Source organism: Pagrus major, chromosome 13, assembly GCF_040436345.1.
Source record: "Pagrus major chromosome 13, Pma_NU_1.0".
Classification (NCBI taxonomy): Eukaryota; Metazoa; Chordata; class Actinopteri; order Spariformes; family Sparidae; genus Pagrus; species Pagrus major.
In genome coordinates, this window is record NC_133227.1 from 19448250 (window position 1) to 19473670 (window position 25421).

Consider the following 25421-nt stretch of genomic DNA (forward strand, 5'->3'; position numbering starts at 1 on the left):
TACTTTCTTTACAGGAATAGTTTGACATTACCTCATAACTGCACAGGGACAAGAAATACTCCAGCATTAAAACTCTAAAAAAAAGGCAAGTTCTTATTTTTTTACCTCAGGTTTTTCTATGGACGAAACAAATTCGATATAACCTGTTAATTATTGGGTTTTAAAAGGTGCTTGTGGGTGGATTCATCATATGGTCAGTATCACACTGGGCACCAACAGCTTTCTCCTGGCTGAAACTCCTGTGCTTGTTTGACCTGACCATTTATCCCTGTGGACTTTCTCGCTCTTTGAACTAGCTCGTCTGACTTCCTCCCTTACCACCGTAACAATTACTATCTCCACTAGAGGTCGCTGCCTAACAAGAAACGGGTCGTAATGGGTCGTAATAAGCTGCTTTCACCATCAAGCATTGTGGTCGTTTATATGACGAGGACGGGCTGCTTTAAATTTACAATATTTGCACGAGAACATAGGAACACCATGACAGAAAGATGCATTTGATGACATAATAGGCTGATTTTCTGCAAAAAATGACTGTTAGGTAGCATGAAAACCAAAATATAAAAAGACATTTTTAAGTGTTCATATACGCCATCTAAGCCAAAACACTTTATTCAGAAAAGCAGCTTCCTCTGATTTTTTATTATGTGCATGCAAACACCACTGATGTGTTTAAACGCTGCTTTTGGATTGAAACTCTTTATCTGTCTGTCTTCTTCTGTCTGTCAGCACAAGCAAGTTGCCATCACCTTTTGGCTCTCGGGGCAGTTTCTCATAAAAGCGTGCATTATAAATACTCAGAGAAGACCAGTTATATTCATGCCAGAGCCACAGGTCACAGAGAAGAAATGCAGATTTACTGAAGCTGTCTTTCATTTTAAATAAACACCCAGATGAGAGCGGCGGGTTTGACACTTAAGCTGGCTAACACCTACTCAGCGTGACCCGAGTTCAAGTGTTTCTACGTCTCTTTTCTGCGCTCGGAGAAAGATACGGAGAGGGAGAGAGAGGGTGAGAGGGAGGGAGAGGGGGAGAGAGGATGGGAGGAGGAGGGAGAGAGCAGTATTTAACCTCGGAGGGTCAGACCAAAAATTCAGTTGAAATTCTCTCTGATCAATAAGTCCAAGAAACACATGCACCCACGCAGTGCTGTCACAGATATACAAATACACTCAAACCAAAACACACACGTAAGCACACACACACACACACACACGCACACACACTGTGGAAGAGCTGGCCTCAGCTGTGCTCTCCTCTCGAGTGCAGCACTAACTGACGGCTAATCGATTAGTGCTTGGTGACCTCTGACCCTTCTAGCTTCCTGTCTGACAGATTACACCTCCGCAGTTCCATAGGACTGCATTCGCCTGGATCTGTGTGCCTGTGTGTGTGTGTGTTTGTGTGTGTTTGTGTGAGTGTGCGAGTGTTTGCATGTGCGTGTGGCTCGGCTTTCCGCTTTCTAGCTCCACAACAGAGCAGAAATAACAGTAACGTGTCTGAAAACGGACAGTCGCTTTCATAAACACCGCACATACGAACACATATGTTGTATCACTGTGTGTGTGTGTAGATCTGTGTGTATGTGTGTGTGTTGGATGTTTTCTTTTTTTACTGTCTGTCACGGTGCAAAACAGAGCGTTTGTTGTTTGTTTGGGCGTGTGCTATGTGTTTCTGTGGCGACACAGACGGTGTGCAGATCAGGCAGCTCAGTCTGGGAGTGGTGATGCATTTGTATGTGTGTGTGTGTGGAGGTGTGTGTGTTCGGAGGTAGATAACAATGCCCCTCTCGGCAGGACACTGGTGCTCTCTTCCTGGCCTGCTCTGCACGGGAAACACCGCCCCAACACACGCCCGTGCGTGCACACACATACATACACGCGCGCACACACACACACACACACAGATATTTATACCTGTGTGGGTTACAATGACTTCACCAGCTCGCCCTGCACAGCCCTAACAAAGGGAAACAAGACCTCATTGTGGACTAGTGTCCCCCACCACACACTCACAAACACACATACACAGAGGAGTGTAGTGCTTGCAGACTCAGCCGTCCGTAAGATCAGACAAGGTTAGCATTTTTATTCCGACACGGCTATTAATAATGAAATGATGCATGGCTGGCACATTTACACTCTCCTTTCCTCTCCTCTCTAAATTCCTTCTTACAGTTGTACAAACCCTCATACAGAAGGTAAACACACTCTGGCTCGGCCTCCCCAAACCCCTCAACCACCGGTTCACTTTGTGGTAAGGGGAAAATTCCCACTCCCATCAGTGTGTCTGTTAATGTGTGTGTGTGGCGTGTGTGTGTGTGTGTAGTCTGCAGGGAGTTTCCAGATCAACTAAATTTGTTTGCTTTTTAATGACAGAGCTTAAGATATTCACACACACACCAACACCAACCACCTATCGTGAATGAGCTGCTCTGTACTTTTCCCCTTGATACTGTGTGTGTGTGTGTGTGTGTGTGTGTGTGTGTGTGTGTGTGTGTGTGTGTGTGTGTGTGTGTGTGTGTGTGTGTGTGTGTGAGAGAGAGAGAGAGAGAGAGAGACTAATGGCTGTCCAGTAATGGGTGTACGGTGAGAGGGATCTCTGTGTGTAGGTACCCAGAGGCTTCTAACCACAGTCTCATCGCCCACCAGGAGGTTATCCACATACCACACGAATACACACACACATGCACACACATGCACACACACACACACGCGTCAGATAGGTCTTTTGCTGGATTGCCAAGCAGCCGGGGAATAAGTCATCCAGTCCAGTAGTAGGTTACATAATCACTCAATGAGCTAGTAAGTGATCAGTCAGTAACTTTGTTGATCAATCAGCCAAGTCGTTAAATGACTCAGTCAGTAGGTTAATTAGTCAATCAGCTAATTAGTTACCTGAAGGAAAAGCTATTTGATATAGATTCAGCCTTAAATGATGTCTCCTGCTCCACACTGCTGACACTCTGGCTTGATTTTTCCCTCCATGATACAATATCCAGTAAACTGTCAGGCTTGTGGCTCAAAATGATTTCCAGTACACTGTGTCCTGTTTATAAATCCCTGGAGACCTGTGCCATAGCCTGGTTCCAGACCTCTGAATCACTGCATGCATATCTCATTTTTTCAGCAATTCAAATTGGTCTGGATTTGTTGTAATTGACTGCCATTTACCTCCGTTGAAAGAGCAACCAAGTGTTCTGAGCAATAAAAGGGACGAATGCATATGAAATTGATGCAACTATACAAGCTGCAAACATTAAGTTGAAGGTGCAAAAGGCAATTTTGAAAAAAATGATTGATTGTTGAGTCCAGTACTGTTGCTTTGGGTATTTTGGGTAGTACCAAAGTTTGAGTATTTGACAACCTGAGATTGACGCTGAACAATCAACTCTCCTCCCCCTCCTCATGCAGTAAAAGAGAAAAGTAATTTTCTGGTGACTCTGCCCACTTTATCCAATCAGGACAGAGAACTCCATAAAGAGGCGGTCCTGTCTGCTCGGGGGAACACACACAGAGCAGGATCGTCCTGTTCCTGGACAGGAAGTGAGCTAAAACGACGACAACGCTTAAAACAGCTTTATCTGCACTTTGCAATTGATACTGCAACTAGAAATGACATATACAGGAAGAATACATCAGTCGATACTGATTAATTGAAGCAAAAAGCCCTCAGTCAAACAGAAAACAGCTACATGACAGCATGTCACACTGAATAATAAGGTGTATATGAAGCTAAACGTACGCTATGTCAAATACTAAACTGAATCTTCTGGATTGAAGATAGAGAGTAAATTAAGAGCCATAAGTCATTATAATTCATCTTTTGGGGGACGTGAACGTATGCACCAAATTGTATGGCAAACCTTGCAGTAGTTGTCAACGCCATTATTATAAAATTCATATATGCGAACATCATGGTGGTGCTGGAGGTTATATGCTTCATCCTATTGAGAAAATGATGAAATGATGATGATGATGATGAAACACAAGCAAAATCAAGTAAGTGGTTCTAAAGTGTGATATATTTGATCTCCTAAGATGGGACTCACTTTTCATTGAGCTGTTTAGTCGTGGTGTGACTGTAGCATTTGACTTTAGATGGAAAAAAGGTATGACTGTAAAAGAGGCAACATTTTTATGTGGTCTCACTTTAACATTACATAAATTTGTTCTACTTATCCTAATAAAATTTAACTACAGACACAACAGTAGTCAAGCGTCACCCTAAATGTTGTATACGTTCAATTATTCTCAACACAAATCACACGCTGCATAAAAGTAATTGTAGTTTTTGACAACAGGCAGCCTCTTAGAGTAAACGAGGCATCATAACAGCTTCGACAGGAACAGATGGGAAAATGTGTGTGTGTTAGCGTGTGTGTGTGTGTGTGTGAGTGTGTGAGGCCATCATGTCTGTGTTTGTAGCTTTTAGGGTAACGTGATCCCTGCCTGAGGGAGGAAAGGGAGGATGAGGGAGGTGAAAGAGGAGGAAAGGGGGAGGACAGAAAGAGGAAAAGGGTGTGTGTGTGTGTGTGTGTGTGTGTGTGTGTGTGTGTGTGTGTGTGTGTGTGTGGAGGGAGGGGGGTTCAGGCACATATTACACATCTGCGTGGACTTCACTCCAGTTATAGCCCGTGGCAGTTCAGTCCTCTTACTAATATCCACAGCCCCACTCCCCGAGCACACAGACAGCAAGGTGGATGGAGAACGAGGGAGCAAAGGAAGATGAACAACTTTTTCTATACTCAGCTCTGTATCTCATTTTCTACCAAAGATTACCAAAAAAACAAAAACAAAAGACAAACACTTAATACACACAGGGACAAACAGTCAGATAAAGGATAAAGAAGAAATGAAAATGAAAATAATTAAGAGAGTAAGAGAGGGAAAAAACTAACTATAACTGCCAGTATTATCAACACAACCTCCAGCAATGACCCCAAACCAACTGAGTACAGTTAGTTTAGACAAAAAATTGTGTGTGTGTGTGTGTGTGTGTGTGTGTGTGTGTGTCCATTAAAGCCGGCAGTTAAACTAAATCAGCAAGTTGTAATGTGAATGCCAAGCTTCTAAATGCTAGGACAGGTGCAGACTGAGAGACTAAATGAGAGAAATGAATAAAACATACTCCTCTCCCTCTCTCTCTCTCTCTCTCTCTCTCTCCAACTCACACACACACGCACACACACACAAGCACAAACACAGTGTGAGAAGTGAACGTTGACATTAAGTCGATGATATGAATAATTCCCAATAGTCCTCATCTCCAAGCAACTGCTGACCTTTAACACAGGAAGTGATACTGCAACACGAGAGAGAGAGCAAGACAGAGTGAGAGTGAGAGAGAGAGAGAGAGAGAGAGAGAGACTTCTTTACAAACCAGGATTATAACAAATAGAATAAACACCTAGACACAAAGGTGCTTTAAGCTAAATGCTAACATCAGCATGCTAACATGCTCACAACGACAACGCTAACATGCTGATGTTAAGGTATGATGTTTATCATGCTCTCCATCTTAGTTAGCATGCTAAGATTTGCTAATCAGCACAAAGCACAGCTGAGGCTGATGGGAATGTCACTAATATTTTTGCAGGTAGGCGAGTACTGCGCAGATTTAAATTAAAATTGATCTGATGATGGCACTAAAAAGTTCAGAAATTGGATCAAATTTCAGGACAATTGTTGAGACATTTCACTCAAAAGCAAAAATATCAACTTAAGGGTGGCGCTAGAGGACAGTCAATAAACTCAGTAGGATTCATCCACTGGAGACTAGGCTTGCCAAGGTAGTCGGCCCAGCGCCCCCACCACCATTTTGCGACGATGAACGCTACAATCTCCATGCTGCAGCGGGGCCAGCAGCAGAGTCACAGCACAGAGCTGCAGGCGTCACACACTTGTAACGTGACAAGAGTAAGGAGAGTTTACTGACAAGACGATGGTGGAGGATCTATGGTCAAAGTGAACCTGATCATGTTAAGGAGAGAAAAGTAAGTTATCACACTCAGAAGTTGGAGGAGCCTGTCGCCTGCAGCTCTTCATCTAACAGCTCCTTCATGTTCCATTTAAAAACAAATCAACTGTGCAGCAATAAAAATGGTTAGAATATAAAATTGGTACGTGTTGTTAAACAACCTCCTCAGGTTATTTTAAAAAAAAAAAATGTGGAAAAAACTGGGTATTTACTGTAGCAATGTGCTGAGCATTTGTTGTTATTTTTTCTGACATTGTAAATGATTATACTTGTATTGTGAGTCTTGTACAAAATGCTTTGGCTGTGTTCATGCCAATAAAGCTAATTTGAATTTGAGAGGAGGAGAGGCTCTGATAGAAATTGAGGGCAAAGAAGGAAAAGAGAGACGAGGACGGGTCAAGAGACGAGAACGCATAATATCTCTCTATCTATTTTAGATGTGTGTGTGTGTGTGTGTGTGTGTGTGTGTGTGTGTGTGTGCGTGCGTCAGACAGTGACAGTTGAGCGAACAGTGACATACCAGGTTGGCAGAGATATTTTGGTAACTAGGACAAGCGAGAGAGAGAGAGAGAGAGAGAGAGAGAGAGAGAGAGAGAGAGAGAGAGAGAGAGAGATAGTGAGGAAGACAAAGGCACAGAAGATGAAGAGATCGTTTAGAAGATCCCCCTCGCTCCCTTCATCGCCTTTCTTCACCTCCTCCCCCTCCTCCTCCCCCTCACCCTCCCCTTCCAGCTGATTGACAGCGCCCCTTCCTCCCCCACCCGGCGCTCTTTGATTGACAGGACTCCCCAGACTGAAGCTCTTATCCCCTGAAACAAACCCTGCTCCGCTCCTCCTCACCTCCTTTCTCTCCTCTGTCTGCCTAGACGAGCCTCCTCCCTTCCTCCCTCCCTCCCTCCCTTTCTCCTCACCCTCCTCCTTTCTTCCTATTACTCCCTCTAAATGCTCTTTTATCATGTTCACCTCCTTCTGTCGTCTTTTTCCATCCCTTCCTCCTTCCTCTCTTTCCCATCATCTCTTCCTCATGCTGTGACCCCTCTTAACCCTTTAGATTACACACGCACACACACACACACACACGCACGCACACACACACACACACACACACACACACACACACACACACACACACACACACACACACACACACACACAGGGAACCCCTTAAACCCCTCAGGCTTATGTGGGCCCCTTTAGACTTTGAGAGGACACACACTGGTACCCATAACCCCCCTACACACACACACAATATCACACACTCTCAAACCGCCTTCCTCACGTCTTGACACTGATCTAAGCCCTGAGCACACACTGCCTGAGACTATAACTCCCTACACACACACACGCACGCACACACACGCAGCCTGAGCCTATTAAGCCAATCGTAGGAGTCTAAACAGGCAGCGAGCTGAGCAGTGAGGTAGGTAACCCCTCAGGGCCACAGAGAGAGTGAAACAGAGTCAAAGAAGGAAAAGAGAAAGACCGAGAGAGAGAGAGAGAGCGAGGGAGGGAGGGAAGGGGAGAGAGAGGGGGTGAGAGAGTGTGAGGTGAAGCAAGGGCGAGAAAGAGGAGGAAAGAGAGAGACGAGGAAGAGGAGAGGTGGAAGTGTGGGAGGAGAAAGAAACAGAGAACGAGGAGATGAGGACGTCTTGAGAGTTATTGAGAAAAGACAGTAGGAGACACCGGGAGGAGAAAGTGAATGGCAGCCACACACACACGAGGAGGAGAGTGGATGTGGCTCTTTAGGAGTCAAGCAGGCGTATGATAGGATATCGTTGCATGTCGTTAACCCTATATTAACCCTGAGAGGCAGCGGGACACTCACCGCGCTACAACATGGATTAACTGGGCCACACACACTCACACTCACACACATACACACTGTTACCATGAGCTAGCTGTCAGTCACACACAAATGCACACGAGGACTGATATCCTCACTGACACCATGCAATGAGCTGTCAATCACACGCAAACACTCTTTTCTCCGTTTCTTTCACCTGTTTGTACCCTCGAATAAATGCCGTTGTTTTGGTTTGTTAAAGCACGACAAAACCGATGTCAGCAGTGAAATGGTGTTTTGACGTCACTTTCTTAATTTTATGTATTTCCTGTTGAAACAGGATGTTGGAGAGGACATGCTGATGGGAAAGGAAAATGGTTTTATTGGTTCAGTTCACAGTGTGGAGAGTATTTACTGTGTTTCCTCCAGAGTCAACAGCCTCTTCTCTTCGTCTGCTTCCAAGGACATTTAAAGGGGCACTACGTAGTTGTGGGGAAGAAATTCAAACTCAGAATTTTAATATTTACAACATTAATGAGGTAATAATGGAAACTGAGAAATATCTATTTTTTCCATAACTGAATAAACAAGCTGTTCTCAGAGGAACATGAGGTCCCCAGAACACTGTTTGAGTGTCGCGGATAGTCTTGCGCGTGCCCAGGAGAAGATGATCTCCAAAGGCCCCCTGAGGGTTAGATTGGCCCTTTTGTGGGATTTCTTGACCCAGGGTCCGGGATAACTGACCTGGTGTTCCACCTCATCAGCAGCCCTGGTTATTAGTGAAGCCACAAGTACATGATCCCTCACTGGCTTCCCACTGGGGTACACTGACAGTCAAACCAGAATCACTGCAGTGTTAGCTCTTATTAAAGGTGCACTATGCAGTTTTGGAAAGGAAATTCAACTCAGAAAGGTAACATTTACAATATTCATAAAGTAATAATACAAACTCGTGAATATTTATCTGATGAATATCTTTCCATAACTAAATAAACAAGCTGTCCTCAGAGGGAAATAAGGTCCCAGAACGCTGTTTGAAGCTAGAACGGTTACTTAGAATGGTCCTGAAAATAGAAGCAAAGTAAAAACGTGTGAAATTATGTTGTCCTCTAAGGAAAGTTTGTTTATTCGGTTTATTAAGTCATGAAAATCAACCAAAGAGAATTAAATGATTAAAAAAACAAATCTTCCTCAAAATTACATAGTGCACAGTTAATACTCCACGAATCAATAATCGTATTTATTTTCCTTGAGCAAAGTTCCACATATAAATGGAAAAACAACTGACAAGTTAAAAGTCTTCAATTCATTTTGACTTAAAAACCCTGTAAGAGCTCTAACAACATCTCTGAGAGTAATGCAGTCCAACTGGTTATTAAGGCTGCTCCCTCAACGTCGATGATTCAAATAATTGGTTGAGAAGCCGCAGAGTCACATTTTCTCACTTGATTTTTTTAACTGCATCATTGTGCACTGAGTAATGTGGAGAACAGCACAGCATGCTGTTAACTTTACAAACCGAGTCTTGTCTAAAAATGATGTAACTTCAAACTCTAAAGGAAATAGAGAGGAGTGATGGAATGAGAGGGCAGTGTGATGCAGAGCAACTTGTTTCTGTTGAATGGTTCAATGCTTTCAGCCCAGGTGCTGAATGGTAACTACTTTGGATGAGTTCTGGAGGAGGTACTCAGATCCTTCATGTGAATGAAAGTAGAAATACCATAGGTTAAATACTCCATAACAAGTAAATATCCTGAATTCAAAATGTTGCCTTCACGTTAGTAAAACCAACACCTCCAAGTGTTATTATTGTTGGCACCGCCGTCACAAAGACAAACTGATCGCTTTCCATTTTCCTCTGAGTAGCAACTACCAACAACACAGGACAAAACATGAGTTTATTCATTCATTTAGCCGCGTATAATGGAGGCGTGATCATTAGTTCAGTCTCTGATGGAGACACGATAGCAGATAGAAATGGTGCCAGGCTGCCAGTCTGACTGGATCGACAGTCAGCCTTCATTTTCCTGTTCCTGTTCACAGTGAACCAATCTAAACGCAGATGGCGTCATTACTCTATAGCCACTACATTGTACAATCAGCATCTACTTAATAACGATACACTAAAGCAAAAAACTTGTCTGTTGACCATTTAAAGTATCAAAAGCAAAAGTACTAATTGTGCAGAATGTCTCCTTTCACACACTGTAATCTGACAAAGTGACTTTACTCAGTTTATATAGTACTTTATTACTAGTCTGCTTTGCTTGGTAATTTTGAGGTAATCACTTCGAAGTCACTTTGTCAGACTTTACAGTGTACAGTAATGCCCTCAGATATTTAATGGAGTGGGGGTAAAAAATAAAAGTAGCATTGAATAGAAATACTCGTGGAAAGTACAAGTATGTCAAAATTGTACTGAAGTACAGTACTTGTGTTTCACCACTGTTTTTAATCCAAACCCTGGTTCTGCCTCCACTCCAGCTGTCCAGTGTTACTGTTATTTTAAAGCTATAACTACATGTGATTTTGTTGGACTTTAAAAATATTTGCCTGTTTACAAGCGGTGACACTTATAGCTCTTATTTTGACTCTCTCTCTCTCCACATGTTTGGGTCGGGCAGCAGACTTCCAGATGTTAAGCTGAGAGGCTGTGAACCACTGTGAAGTGGAGAGGGGGGGGGATACAGGAAGTATCCCACGGTATCCACGGTAACCTTGACATTCCATCCTGACCGAGTTCCCTGACATCTCCCACAATTCACTCTGCTCCTCTCCTCCAGCCATAAAACACACACACACACACACACACACACACACAAACACACACACTCACACACACATGCTACACACTAAAAGTAACCAAACATCAGTCCAGTAACACACACATTATGATTATATATCTATTATTTTGTCACTTTGTGTCTAATATATCGTCTGTTCTTTCAGTGGCCCAACCGACACACACACACACACACACACACACACACACACACACACACACACACACCTTCCAGGGGAATATATAATGGGGTGTAAGCTGAGATGTCTGAGATAGCCGACAAAAACAGAAGCCTGTGACTGTGGTGTAAAGATACTATAACGTCCTGCACACACACACACACACACACAAATGACACAGTTGTGTGTAGCTGTCGATCATGAAGCTTTTTGCACTTTGTGCCTGCAATTGGAAACACACACCCGAGCACAAACTCACTCCATCAAAGCTCACTTTGAGACACAAGTGTTTATCCACTTCATAAGATTTCTCCAAACACAAAAACAAGTGGGGGAGGTGCAAGAGAGAGAGGAGAAGGGGAGCAGAGTCCTTAAAGCTAAAAGTGTGAATTAAGACGTTTGACTTCATAAGATATCTCTGCAACACAGTACATAGACATCTTTAACATGACGTCAAAGCTGTTATTTCTTCACATTTTGTTTATAATTGAGGTTCTTTTTTGAATGTTTCAAACTACTACAAACAACTCTAACATATAGCTCCTTTAATAAATGTTTTTAAAGCATTTTATTGTTTGTTAACAGTGAAACAGCTATTAACTACAGTTTAATCCACTTTAAATATACCATATGTTATTTTTTGTTACTATAAAGGAGCTACGAAGAGTGTTACATCATACACAACATCTGTTTCCTGGAAGACAAAACAGCAGTACTTGCAACGAATCAGAAACTGATGACTGATGACTTTAATTTGTTTTGTTTTAAAGGGTTTGTAAGGAGTCTGAAAAACAGCTTTACTTATTGCCATAACCCTGTTATCATTTAAGCGGAGTGAAAAGCATGTGTAAAGCTACTAATGCCAAAGCTAGCACTGATAGCCATAACAGTCAGTTATTCCTTAAAAATACCAGACATGCACATAGTTTGTTGCGGAGATACAATAATGCCTACTCTTTACTATATTAGGCTAAAAGTAATACGAATATGTTCTATGATGAAAATGGTACCAAATCGTTTCACTTAAAACTGAATTTTTACTCTAAATCATTTTAAACAACCTATGCATCCATAAGACTGTGCGTAAATTCTACTTTTTGTACGGTGGTCGTTATCTTCTGCTGGTTACAACAACAGCAACAACAAAAAAGATCACTGGTTTCTGGAGAATGACGAGAATCAGCACTCCTTCTGACGCACACACAGACGTGCACACACAGACGCGCACGCAGCAAAACCTGCTCACAGAGGGTTAAAACAAGTGCCAAGAAGAAATCAGATTAAAATGAGGTTGGATCTCATTTCAGTTTTTCTCTGTCACTTTTTTCTTTGCACATGACCCATTTTTCTGTGCTGCTGCTGCAGGAGAGACAGAGAGGGAGGAGGAGGAGGAGGAGGGGGGAGGAAGGGAGGGATAACTTCAGTCCTCCACCTCGACAGATAGACAGGAAGAAAGAAAGACGCAGACAGACAGGTAAAGGAAAAAGTGGCAGTAAAAATGACTGCCTCTGCTAGTAAACAGCTCTGTATTTTGCATTACGTAGCGGAAACACGCACTCGTCTGGGCGCTGTTTGTTCACTCAAGTCTGAAGACGCGCATGAGTGTGTATGTGTGTGTGCACGTGCCCAGAGCTGCCAGACATGAGGTGGTAACTGAGCAGCTGATGTGCATTTATGCCCCCTCTGCACAGGTCAGTGAGTACATCACTGAAGTGCACATGCAGATGTAAATGAGACGTGTGTGTGTGTGTGTGTGTGTGTGTGTGTGTGTGGAACTTTAATTCCTGCAACTTTCATCCATTCACCACCAAATGCAAAGTCTCAAATGTCTCCCTCTGTCTTCCACCAGATGCCAATCTGAGGAGCATCAATTTCAGGAGCGACAGCGGATTATCTAAACACACAAACATCCCGTCACACGCCGCCATTCAAACAGGTCAACACAGTCCCTCATCCAGTGTGTGTGTGTGTGTGTGAGAGAGAGATGGAGTGAGTGACAGTACCTGTCGATGATTACGGGGTCTGAGGGCGTCTCGTTACGGTTCCCGCAGCTCTTCTTGTCACAGCACCGACTACGAGAAGAAGACAGTAGAAAAAGAGTTAGAGAACATACAGCGTGAGTTCAAATCTACAGCATAATACAGTATGTGCTTTGTCTGTACTGATGTGGACAACTTAACGCCTGTTTCACAGAAATTGATCGAATCTGTCTAAAACAGGCCAACAGGAAGAGACTGCAGTGCTGAGCAGGTCTACACTGACAGCCAGGATAAAAATAGGCTAATGTGACATGAAAAGTGAGCGTGAAGCAGGATCTGAAAGAAACGAGCCAAGTTTTTAGGGGACTAGCCAGCTGGTGAGGTGAGCCATTTTGTAATATGTCAGTAGTTGAGATTCAGAAGAACTGAAACAGGTCTATCACCATGTATCACCTCAATGATCCCCAATCTTTTACAATGGATCTTTTTTATAGATAATATGTACTTGTTAGCCCTGGTCAGTGGATCTCTTCAAGTTTCAATGAACAGCTCAGTTTGCCTGAGGAAGGTGTGAACAGATGTGCATCCAGCTGTTTCTTTTCACACTATGCAACCCAGATCCCAACAATCCTTTGCCAAGATGCTCCTGACCAATCATCAATCGAGACTGTCCTCCCACCCAATCAGTTGCATCAGTAATCGCCCCTAAAGCATTTTTTCTTTCCATACTTGAAGCCCTGCATTAGCCATAACTATGACTCTTATTTGTCGGGAGCTAAGGAGTAACTAAAGTAATGTTATAGAGCCACAAAGTCACAGAGGGTGGAGGTCAGGGTGGATGAAAGGGTCATCAAAATGTTGGACTTGAACACGGGACTGTTCATTTCCTGTTTCCTACCATCAGCCAACATTGGTTTCTTTAAAGTGTAACCGCAGTTGTTTCCTAATTAAGTGCGTGTTTATAATTGTAACCATGATGAGGTCTCCTTTATCTAAACAAAGAAGTCATTTCTGTCATAGTTTGAGTTTTTGGTTTTGCTAATTCCTGTTTTATTTTGAAGTTCTGTCGTCCCTTTGTCTGTTTTCCCGCCCTTTTCACTCCTCACCTGTGTCCCATCAGTTAATCAGCCCTGGTGTTTTTGCTGTCAGTCCTTGTCTTCCCCTCTCTCTCTGTCACTTCATCTGTTCTGTTTGGCCCTCTCGTTCCCACGTCTCCCTGTCCCATCCTCCGTCCTGTGTTTCTGGCTTTTGGTTCCTGATTCCTCGCGTAATTTCTGGTTTGCACTCTACATTTTTGTTTTGTACTTTGTTTTGCTTTTGTTTCTTGGATTTCTCCGGTTTTGATATCTGCTTTCGCCTGCCTTGTGTTGTTGCTACATTTTTGGATTTTGATTTTTCAGCTTGATGTTATTAAAGCTCACTCAAATTACTTTCGTTCAAGTTATACTTGCCTGCATGTGTTTCTACGTTTTGTTTAACCGTGACTGTTTCAACCCAAACCACCTAGAATCTCACCAAACCACAGCATTGTAACATCGTTAAACAAATGCAATTATTTTTCAGCTGTGCTTTGTAACGGTTTTCAACACTTTACTTTCTTCTTCACCACCTCTAAAACATCCCCGATCAAGGACTGGTTTCTGATTTCCAGCTAAGTTGGTGACTTATCCAACAAGTCCAACAAATCTTTTAGTAGTATGCACATTCACACCATTCAGTCATTTAGCTAAACAGCAAAGGAGTACAAAGAAATGATGGCTCTTCACGTTAGAAAACTCCTTAAAAGCTGTGCTGTTTCTAATTAAGATTTATTTGACTTTTAAAGGGGCACTCCACCGTTTTCACACATGAATATCAGTTAACTGGTCATGGAAAGAGGTGAAGACTGCTGTAAAGAGAAAATAGCCCCTGATGATGTCATAGTGATGTCATCAGGGCTGTTTCAGCTCATGCTTGGAATCAAATTCATGACAGAAAGTGTTGTGCAAGTGTTACAAACTAGACATGGAAGGTAGCATCTAATGAAAGTTGCATTATGGGACATGTAGGATGTAATGTTTTTGGATCTTAAAGTGGCTCTATGTAACAATTTGTAGCAAATTTAAAGGTAATAATCACTTTTTTATTGGCCATACGTGAGCGGATTGTAACATGACGTGAAAAATGAGACCTGACATAAACAAACAACCGGCTTCAAACACAACACTGAAGCTCCACAGAGCCCCTTAAACCTAAAACACTAAAATCTCTTGTAAGCTTTCTGGCTTTAAGTGAGTGCAATACCTAATCACGAGCCCTTTGACAGCAAAGAATTTGATGGAAAATACTGTTGTCTCCTGGGCAACTCACTGACTGATTATTTCTTTAAAAAAATCAATACCAAATTTAATTTTGAGGGAATATCTGGCATGCGTGTCTTTGAGAAAGCTGTAAAACTTCCACTCCATCCTAATTACAAACAGGTGACAGAGGGTGGAGAAGGATTGAAGAGGCCTCAGGCTCAAAGAGGAGTGGGTGGGATACACAAACACACACACACACACGTAAGAAAAAAAAAACTGGCATGTGCTCCAAAATTCACACATATGTACTACGAGTCTGTCAAAGCTTTCTTGCGTGCATCAATTATGGATAAAGATGTAAGCAGGAGGGGAAGGGTGAGGCCAGGGGGGAAGAGTGAAAGGGTGAGCGTGGGAGGGAAAGCTAAAAACAAGAGGCTGGGAAGAAGAAGAGGAAGGGGCGATGTCTCAGGTTTCCCACCGTCACAGATGGCAGGGGTGGAAAGAAAGAGGCTGATACGTTACACCTTACACATTGTCTCCACTATCTGCTGCTCTGCCTCTCTCTCCGCTCCCGCTGTCACTTCCTTTCTGCCGCTCAATGAACTGGGTCACTCCGCGGCCCCGTCGGAGAACAGAGCAGCACCGGCGAGGGGAACAGGCGATAAGGGAAAACGGGGAGCACGGGAAAAAAGAGGGAAGCCGTGAGGAGGGAGGGATGGATGGGTGAGGGTGAGGAGGGGGGGGGAGTGAAGATGAGGAGGGGAGATTAAGGGCGGACAGTAGAGGAAGAGGAGACGGGAGCAGAGTGGAAGATGTTATAAATGGAGGGGTAGCGGGAAGGGAAACAAGGGGCGGGATGGGGGTAATGTAGCACTTATTGCTCTGGATCCTGGTGATCTAATCATCTCCCCTCCTCCCACCACATGCACGCACACACACACACACACACACACACAGTGGACACACATTTTTAAACAATAGAGCATGAAATGGAGATGCCATTTTTACCTATTCTTCATGTGAAAATTAAAGCAGTAAGCAAGTTTTTTTTATATAGTTTATTATTTTGTTCTCTAAAATGTTGTTTGCACAAATATGTGCACCCTCCAGAGGTGGTGAGGGTGCTAATCTATAAGCTTAAGGTGACAGCATACACCAGCAACTGCATCTTGTTTTCATATTACATTTATTTTGTATTAACCCTCCCTGGATATATTTGTTGGGGAGCAGGATTTGCTGCCTTTCTCTATTTCGTATCAGCGTAATTGAAATGTCTTTGAGTTTGGACTGTTGGCTGGTCAAAAAAAAGCAATTTGAAGACGTCATTTTCAGTTCTAGGAACAATTTTATGTCATTTTGTAGACCACAGTCATTCTTCTAGATCCATACTCTTCAATTATATTTTGTAGTCTACTTGTACCAGATATGCTGTAATTGATTACTGATTTTGTAGGTCTGTTCTGTGCACAAACTGGGCTCACTCCTCTGTGGCTCTTCCTCCATTTGTTTTTTTTTCCTACTTCCTGCTCACCTGTGTCCCCAGTGTTCTGGGCAGGGGAGCACCTGTTTCCTGTGCTCCTCCCCAGTCTGATCCCTCTGCTCTTGGATGACTCCTGTTTTGTCTTATGTATTGTGCCTTTTGTCCCTACTTTTGTTGCTCATATTTGGATTTTTGGACTTCAGTTTTCATTAAAGCTTGCTTTAGTGGTGACCTGCCTGCTTCAGTGTCTTGTGTTTGGGTCTCTTTTTAATAAGTTTGACAGATATCACTGATAACTGAAAACTTTGTTTAAGAAAACAATAAACATCTCGTGTTTTTTTATAATTTGTGTTTTCATTCTGATCATTTATTAAAAAATAGGACAATAAATGAGTTTGATGATCTTAGAGTATCGTACAGCATTTCAATATAAAAGTAGTCCTCATTTTCAAGAAGCAATTACTGCATTTTGTACCCTGATGAAGACCTTCAAGGTCAAAACTGCTCTGTGTTTTATTGTTCTGTAAGCAGCCATTTTTTGAATAAAAGCCTTTTAACCCATTCAAGTATTTTTGTTCCTGCTCCACGCTCGAGTGCCTGAAGTTTGTTTATTCCTGTCGTGTGCTTTTCTTCAAGAGCACCTGCGTTCTTCTTGAGTTTAGTGATATAAAGACAGTCCTCGAGCACACCACTACCTCTTTTTCATTTGCTAACATTCCTCCTCTATTTTTTTAACCCCCTTAAACCACAGCTGGCCAGTCACTACAAATGTGGAGCCAAAAAATGTCTTAACTCACAGAATTTAAAATTCAATGGGAAATCCGAAAGTTTCCAAAGAAACCAAATATGTCTGAATTGTCGTTAATGACACAAAATGTCTGTAAAATGATGCACAAAATATCTACGGGCGAAAGGGGACAACTGTTTGATAAATACTGAGAGAATAATTTAAACCAACATTTGTGCTGAACACATGATCTAAACACTGAGTCGCCTCTTTTGTCCGCTCTGGAGTGAAACCATTCATGTGTTCGTGCCAGCGCTCCAACCAGGTTTGCGACGCCGGTCTGCACGGTGGCAGATTGGCTGGGAGCATATGGCTAATAGCACCGCCGTGACAATGAGCCACACTGATTAATGGACGCCCTGAGCTCTTTGTGTGTGTGTGTTCTACGTTGTGTGTTGTGTGTGAGGCCCCCGCTGCAGAATCAGCATGTGAGAACATGAGGCAACAGCCGTAACTTTGACCTGAGCCGCTGTTGCAGACAAGCGAGTGTTTACATTAGACTTCCGAGGCCTTTCTACTGTACGAGTTCATGCATACCATACATATGCAAAGGAGTGCATTCATGTCCATAATAACAATAATGTACGATAAAATCTGCTGCCAAATACAGTTTATTTATAAATTCCTTGTGAGCCACATCAGAATTTCAATGGGTTTACCATGAAGCGCTGCAGCTGAACAGCCTGAGGATTATTCAGTGAGCTATAGAATAAAATATTAGTGTGCCTGATTTCACAGCTAAAATCCTGCTTGTGCATATAGATGAACCCCAATTTATATTGTTACAGTTAAAGTTGTTCAGTGACAAGGTCGGGGGAATAAGAACAACTTAATTCATGTGCTAAATTTGAATTTTTACAACTGTGTGTGTGCGAGGGAACGTGCATATGCATACTTTCTTGTGTGTGTGTGTGTGTGTGTGTGTGTGTGTGTGTGTGTGTGTGTGTGTGTGTGTGAGACGCTGCCTATATTTTATAGTCAGATTGCGGAGGAAGGCCCATTTGTTAGCCATGAAACAACAGGAGGGTTCAGACTGACTAATGAGTTTCTCTGTGTCCTAATTAACCAGGCGTCACAGACACACACACACACACACACCACGCATGCATCCACTCACACATTTCCTATTGTATAGCATAGGTTGGTAAAATGCCTCTATAAATAGAACTCTTTGCTCCCAACCTACTTCCGAAGAAATTCATCTTTAGATTATAATTAAAGCAACGACGCTGATAGCTAAAACTCATCTTCCTCAACAGATACGGCTCCATGTGTATGTGTGTGTATGCGTCTGTGTGGGGGGGTTAATAAGGGTGACAAAATAAGAAATTTATCGAGGACAGAGAGGTGACTGGTGGGAACTTTCTTCAGACTAACAAAGTATGCTGCAGGAGAAGAGAGAGCGGGAGGCTTGTTTGACGAGGGAGAGGAGAGGATGAAGATCTGCTCTCACCTGCACATGATCTCGTGTGTCAGCAGCACTCTGCACATCTCGGGGTTCTTGTCTTGGCCTTCATAAACAATCGCCTGCGAAGAGAGACAGGAGAGAGAAAGAAGAAAATACTTTGTTAGCTCACAGACAGCGAAACAGAATAAACACAGAGCGGACATGTGATATCCATCATTGGAAAAGTCCCGATTTTTGCCACACTGCCGTGAGGGAGTGTCCATGGACGGGTGGTGTGTGTCAAGTGGCCTCCACATAGATCCTCAGCAGAACATTGCGTTGTAACGAGATGATCACTGTTATTCACATCACCTGTCAGTGGTTTTAATGTTGTGGCTGATCGCTGTATGTATCGTAACATGATACATATCTATCACATTATGTTCAGATTGCATATATGAGCTGACTTTGTCATCATGAGGAGGACATGATTGGGGCGTCACACCTTGGCAGGACAGCTACCAAGTGTTTCCCATTTCAACCAACAATTTTTTGCAACCATCGGGTCATTTTGCTGCCATACATCTTTTCATAGCCCTCACCAAGTCATTTTTGAAACGTTAAGTTGAAACCTACAATTTCAACTTTATTTCTGGAAGTTGCTGGGTTGCTTTTAGTCACTTAAAGTAAGTAAATGAGTTCATATAAGTCCATATGTCATAATTTTCTAAATTCAGACTGAATACAAGCAGGTGGTTCATAATCTTGTTCGACAAAGTTGTGCCAATCAGACCCTCTGATAGATGTCAGTCACTGTCTGCAGCAGTGCGTGGATGCATAACAGACTTGTTTGCATGTTTTCAGACCGCTGCACTCCACATCTACCAACACTGGTGAGAGGAGACGACTGTATCTTGCAGCCGTGAGCTGTGAGAAAAGACAATGATGATGTCAAACTGGGAGAAAACCTGTAGCCATGGTGTACGTATGGCAGTGACGCTGGCAGAGTGTTGTTGAGGAAATAGGTTCGATCCCACTTCACCTCAAAGAACACTTCAGCATTAACACCTCGACTTCACATACACACACTCACACCTATTCTTTGCACTGGGTGTCTGTCACCCCTCACACACAAACACTTTGTTCACCTTGTTATAAAAAATAAAATAAAGAAATAACAACCACATCTCGTCTGTCTACATGCTGATCAGCTGAACGTGAAGCTGAGAGGAAGAATGTTGTATATTCACAGAGCTGCTGTTGGCCATAGTTTCTGCTCCTCAGCTGGAGCTTTACCTGCTGCCATTGTGAAAAACTCCTGGTTCTGGTGTGGAAGCTCAGAATAAAGTAAAAAGCACATGTCACACACCGCTAAGCTATCTATCAATCAATACGCACGGCCCGTCTGTCTTTGGTCTATTCCAGTCTGTTTGATCTGTCGCTCCAAACTCCAGCAAGTCTCTCCGAGTGACAAGCTCACTTTTCTCGGGGAACGGTGAAGAAGTTTCACTGTCCTCTTTAATAGTCTTCAGTCGGGGTTCAGACTACCTGCTGCCATCCAGCCAACAGTAGTTTGAGTTTGTAAATGAAGCTCATTTAGCTGAGTGAAAGTTTGAGAACACTAAACAATATGCAGCAACGGAAAACACAACGTGTACGATAAAACCGACAATATTCACGGGTGTTATCTCCAACTCTTTGAATCAGTGATGTGTCTTTTTGGTCGACGAAGGACACAAGTTGAAGGTCGTATATTTCTGACTGAGTATAAGGTCCAGTGAGTTAGATTTAGGAGGATCTATGGGCAAATGGAATATTTTTCCTTTAGTGCCTGATCACCTGAGACTAGGGGTGTGCGAGATGACGATATTAGATCGTGAAGGATTAGAATGTGTAGACGATCTGCCAAAGTGCAGAGATCGTAGGGATCGTCTAGGGCAAAGTCTATAAATTGCAGTTCTATGCTGATGCACCGACGCACCAACCGTATTACGTCGTCAACCTGACCGACCAATCATAGCGAATTACGGGCAGTGACGCGCCTTCTTACCCGCCTCCTTGTTTATGTGTGTAGCGGTAGCCGCATGCAGAGCCATGGCTGAAAGCCAAACGGAGGAGTTGGTCGCTTTTTTAAAAAAACAAAAAAACAGCGTTTCACCATCTCTCATCTCTGCCAGTTAGCCCCTCCACCTGCCGCCTCTCTCGGGTGCGCACGCACGCACGCACGCACGCACACATGGATAGGTCGCGCTTGGCCGCTAATAAACCGTAAATGCGCTAATTGTACAGTGTTCAAATTACCGCGACCCCCCCACCCCCCCATCGGATAGTCCGACCACTGACGGACCCTTTTCAATAAGCTTAGTGTTTTGATGTACTTAAATCCTGTTAAAATGACTGTGTTGAATAAAACAAACAGTAATGTCTTCATTGATATTTTACTTTCATGTTTATTGAAAGTTACCTTTTATGTTGTAAGAGTGCACTTTATCAGAGTGTTGTTGTTTACCTTTTAGTATGTTTACGTTGTTTGCACATGTTGGCAAAACTGCAACTGTTTAAATTAAAATCTGTTCAGAAAGGTTCTTTGGCCTAAATTGTCTGTTTTTCTTTTTTTGATTTAAGATCGTGATAAAATCGAAATCGTGATTTTATTTTTAATAAATCGTGATATGATATTTTTGCCATATCGCCCACCCCTACCTGAGACCAAGAAATGTTGTGTTTTTATTATCACCTTAGAATGAGGCTTTCATTCCTACAGAGGGAGCAGGTCCTCTTTGACGAAGTCCGCCATGAAAAGACAAACCAAACACTGACTCTAAAAAGGGCCATTTTGCATTTCTTCACATTTTTTGAGGCTGCTGTTGGGAAGGTTGATGCGAGGGGTGTTGTTGGTTGCAATCTGCAACCTCACAACTAGATGCCACTAAATCCTACACACTAGACCATTAACACTTAATATACTTTACGTATCTTTGAGAAAAATGAACATATAGGTTGAAAAAAATGAAGCAGCTTTCGACCAATATTTACGTTTGTTGTTAGGTAGCGACCTCTAGCAGCTGTTATTACAGCTGTGGAGGAGGAAGTGAGGAGAAGTAGTACGAAGAGCAACAACTCTGTATACGGAGGTCAGAGGCAGCTGTTTATGTCCAGTGTCAACCCAGAAGTCAACAGTAGATTCTTTTAGCTTACATTACCAAGGTAACGTAAGTTACTAAAGTTACGTTGGTAAGTTTGTAATAGAAGTTACAGAAGAAACTTAGTTAATCGAACCACAATCGCAATGTTTTCCTAAACGCAACCCAGCTCCAACCATACAGCGAGGGTACGGGTACGGGTGGCGTTGTTGTTTTGGGTACAGTGATATGTCATTTCGGGTGACGCTTACAAACAGCCTATTCAGTGGTTTAATTATGAGGATGTGTAGGTATCTTTGCATTGCCGTGCAGAAGTTTGACATTTCTAAAAAATCGGACTCAAATAATTAAAAGCTGATGAGGTCTTGTGGACAAGTAGATAAAAAAAAAACCTAAGAACTGACCTTTGAAAGGCTGATATTGTAAAAATCTTGCCTATGTGTGAGCTGGGAATGTCCCATCAGGGGCCCCAGGGTGATCATGCTCCATATGGGGCCCCAGCATGAGCCGACACCGTAGACTGAGCCCCTCATTTGTAGAGACTACAGCCCTACATGGACCTCAGGAAACAGCTCGGAGCTGTGCAGCATTAATAGAGAGCAGCGACTAGGGCTGTTCAGTCTGAGGGCCCCATTACAATATTGTTGTAGCCTAAAGCGTTTCATACTAACTAGTTGTCTCCAGGACCCTCTGTGTTTTCTGGAATTGGAGCCCACATTTGTTTCAGGGCCCGGGGCCCCTGTCAGTCATGATTTCCAATGCATGTGCATATATTCCAGTTGAAAAACCTGTGCAGAGAATTTATCCACACATGAGGCTGGAAAAGGGCTCCTGGTGGTCCAGCACTGCAGGGCTGTGCACGCCCAGTCAGTGCACACATGAGTTGTGTAATATGAAACAAAAATAATCTAATCACAAAGCAGGAAGTGAGCCAGTGTGGCAACTTCAGGCAACCATATTGAAATCTTTTCAAGTGGCTGCAGCCAAAGCAAAGAAGCTCCTGTTAACGCACCACTGAGGTTGATCCAACAGCCACGACATTCGAAACTGTTTCACTGTGATATTTTCCTTCGATCCCGTCCTAATGAAAGCAAATCAGAGTGTGGGAACTGCACAAAAAGATAGAACAGACTGACGAGGAAACGTACTTTTATAAGTTCGGTCTATGATTAGACCTGCCTGAGAACAGAGTGGGCCGGGCAACTTCCCCTGAACTTCTTTCTGGACAAACATGCATCAGTGTCATCTCAACCTCTCGCTTCGTCCCTCTTTTTTTTGCACTTTTGCTCTTTTGTTCTCTCCCTCTCACACACACACAAGGAAACTTTCACACCTCGGGCCAGGTGAATACATTTATCTTTACGAACAGAATCAGGTCTGATGCAACTGAGCAGAAGAGGTCAGAACATCTTTATATACCATGCGTCTATCCGTACTGTGAATCTCAATAATAATCATCATTACCCGCGTTTCCTTTGTCCCAGTTGACCGTAACTTCAGCAGGATAGAGGACGGATGTGTGTATGCAGCACGAGTGGTTCAACCAGGAGAGTAAAAAGTTAAATGTGGTGTCTAAACTCAACAAAGCAGTGCTGGAAACAAGCAAAAACATCCATATTCTGTGCAAAATCTTACAGAATTTAAGACTTATCATGTCAACGAAAGCAGTGCTCACAAAGGACCAAAATAAATTTGACTGACATGTAGCTTTCTACTTAGATAAGTGATAACACAAGTAAGCAGGTCACCTTTTTACATTTTAGCACAAATATCTGTACTTTCCATTCCTTACATTTGCAAAACAGGCTCGTTCCTTCAGTTTTAATGCATTTGAGGGGAATTATCGACTATTTTTATTTGCTTGATTGTTTGATCAGTGCATCTCACACACAGCAGACGAAAAGACGTAACAAGATGGAAGCAGACAGAGAGGGAGACTCGAATGGAGAGAAAAGGCTGGTAGTGTCGAGTGCCGACGACACCAGAACAGATTCTGAGAAGCAAGACATTCCCCACCCGTGGCCTTGTTTAAGTGAACTGTTTGAATGTGTTGGCTCCAACAAATAATATAATACTACTTTTATACTTTGAGGACATTTCAGAGCCTGAACTTTCTTACTTTTACTTGAGTAAAGGAGTTGAATCAATACTTCTATTTTTACCAGAGTCATTTTTTTTACACAACTATCTGTACTTCTGCTTCAGGACAGAATGTGTGTACTTTTGCCACCTCTGGTAGATGGACAGTATATTTATATAATATCCACTGCTTTCCCATCGACTCATCTCCCTCTGTACCAGACCTGCATCAAAGTCTAACAATCCTTGCCTTGTTTTGACCCTGCTCGGACCTAAAGAGGGGTGTCTTATACTGGATTACAGAAAGCTGACAGTCACTCAGAAATTGCATTAAACTGAGGTCTAAAGTTTCTAATATCACTTGGTCTGCCCTGCTTGGTAATCTGAGACATCTGGAGCGCCGATCAGGAGCACAAAGAATAATGTGAAGATAATATTTCCTCTTGTGTGCGCGTCTAACTTCTTCTACCGCCCGGCCCACGTTTGTCTCAGCATCTTCATCACACTGTCACCTCGCCTGCTCCTCTCCTGTCTTTCATCTGCTTTTTCCTCCTCCGTCTCCTCCCTCTCTCCACCTCACCAGGCCTTTCATGCAGCATCTCTGCCGCTCTCTCCTCCTCCTTTGAAGTGGCGTGACATGCGCGGCGTGTAAACAAGGAGCCGTTAAGCAGGGGAACACACTTCCTCCTGCGTTAGTGTCAGGTCGACTAGCGAGCTAGTGATCCGACAGGGCCGCGGTGACAGATGCTTTATTCTCTGGGACAGAGTCGTGATAAACTGGCGCCAACGCTCTGCTTCTGAAGACTAAGAGGAGGCGCTCTCCTCCTCCTCCTCCTCCTCCTCCTCCTCCATTTAACACAATCAGTGCTGGCCCTCTCACACAAAACAGGTAGACGTACATAAATAGCAGAATGACAGGAATAAGCGCCAGCTTAAGGTGCCAGACGATGCTTTTCTGGCAGAGGAATCACAGTCAGAACTGTGAAAGAAACAGACTCAGAGATATGAGCCTAACAGAGCAGCACCCTGTCACATGCTGAACACAACAACCAAAGCTGAGAGTCTGGACTTTAAAGGTCCCGTCTGTAGGGTATGTCCATAACAATGCATCCACACGTATACAGTCATTGAGTTGGATGTATAGACTTAGTTTGCTTTTGAATTAATCATAATCAAAATGTGGATTCAAAGTCCTGCCATCACTCCAAGACAAGCAGCTGTTCCACCAGCACTGTGACTCAGTGTAATCTCTCATTAATGAGGGTGTCTTTCATTGATTGGCCTTTATGAAAATGTGAAATGTGTTCCTGAGGTTCATTATCCATAATCTGAGAGAAATTAGTATGTTCAGCACCTGCTATTAGTATTTAAATCCATCATAATTATGAAGGCTATCCAGTGCAGCAGCGAGCGTGTTATACGTCATCCTCCACATCTCTCTATGCAAAGATATGTCATTTTTTAAGTCCATTCTAGCCTCGACCACTTGACTGGACTCTTGACAGCGTTGGGATTATGGGAAATGGTGTTCATTGAAGGCTGTTAACACCAAAATGTCTAA

At 43.0% G+C, this 25421-nt stretch overlaps 1 protein-coding gene across 3 annotated transcripts in view; it reads right to left on the reverse strand.

The window, feature by feature from the left end:
* LOC141007666 (transcription factor COE1-like) overlaps positions 1-25421 on the reverse strand; it is a 92626-nt gene that overhangs the window by 63520 nt on the left and 3685 nt on the right. Inside the window, exons 1-3 of one of the 3 annotated variants that reach the window (XM_073480049.1) lie at positions 20478-20498; positions 18705-18778; positions 12727-12795 (exon numbers count right to left, since the gene is read on the reverse strand). In XM_073480049.1, coding sequence (XP_073336150.1) covers positions 12727-12795; positions 18705-18742 — 107 coding nt within the window. In that variant the 5' untranslated portion in view covers positions 18743-18778; positions 20478-20498. Of the gene's footprint in view, positions 1-12726; positions 12796-18704; positions 18779-20118; positions 20220-20477; positions 20499-25421 lie in introns of those variants that run through there. The other 2 variants (XM_073480048.1, XM_073480047.1) reach the window with 2 other exon arrangements.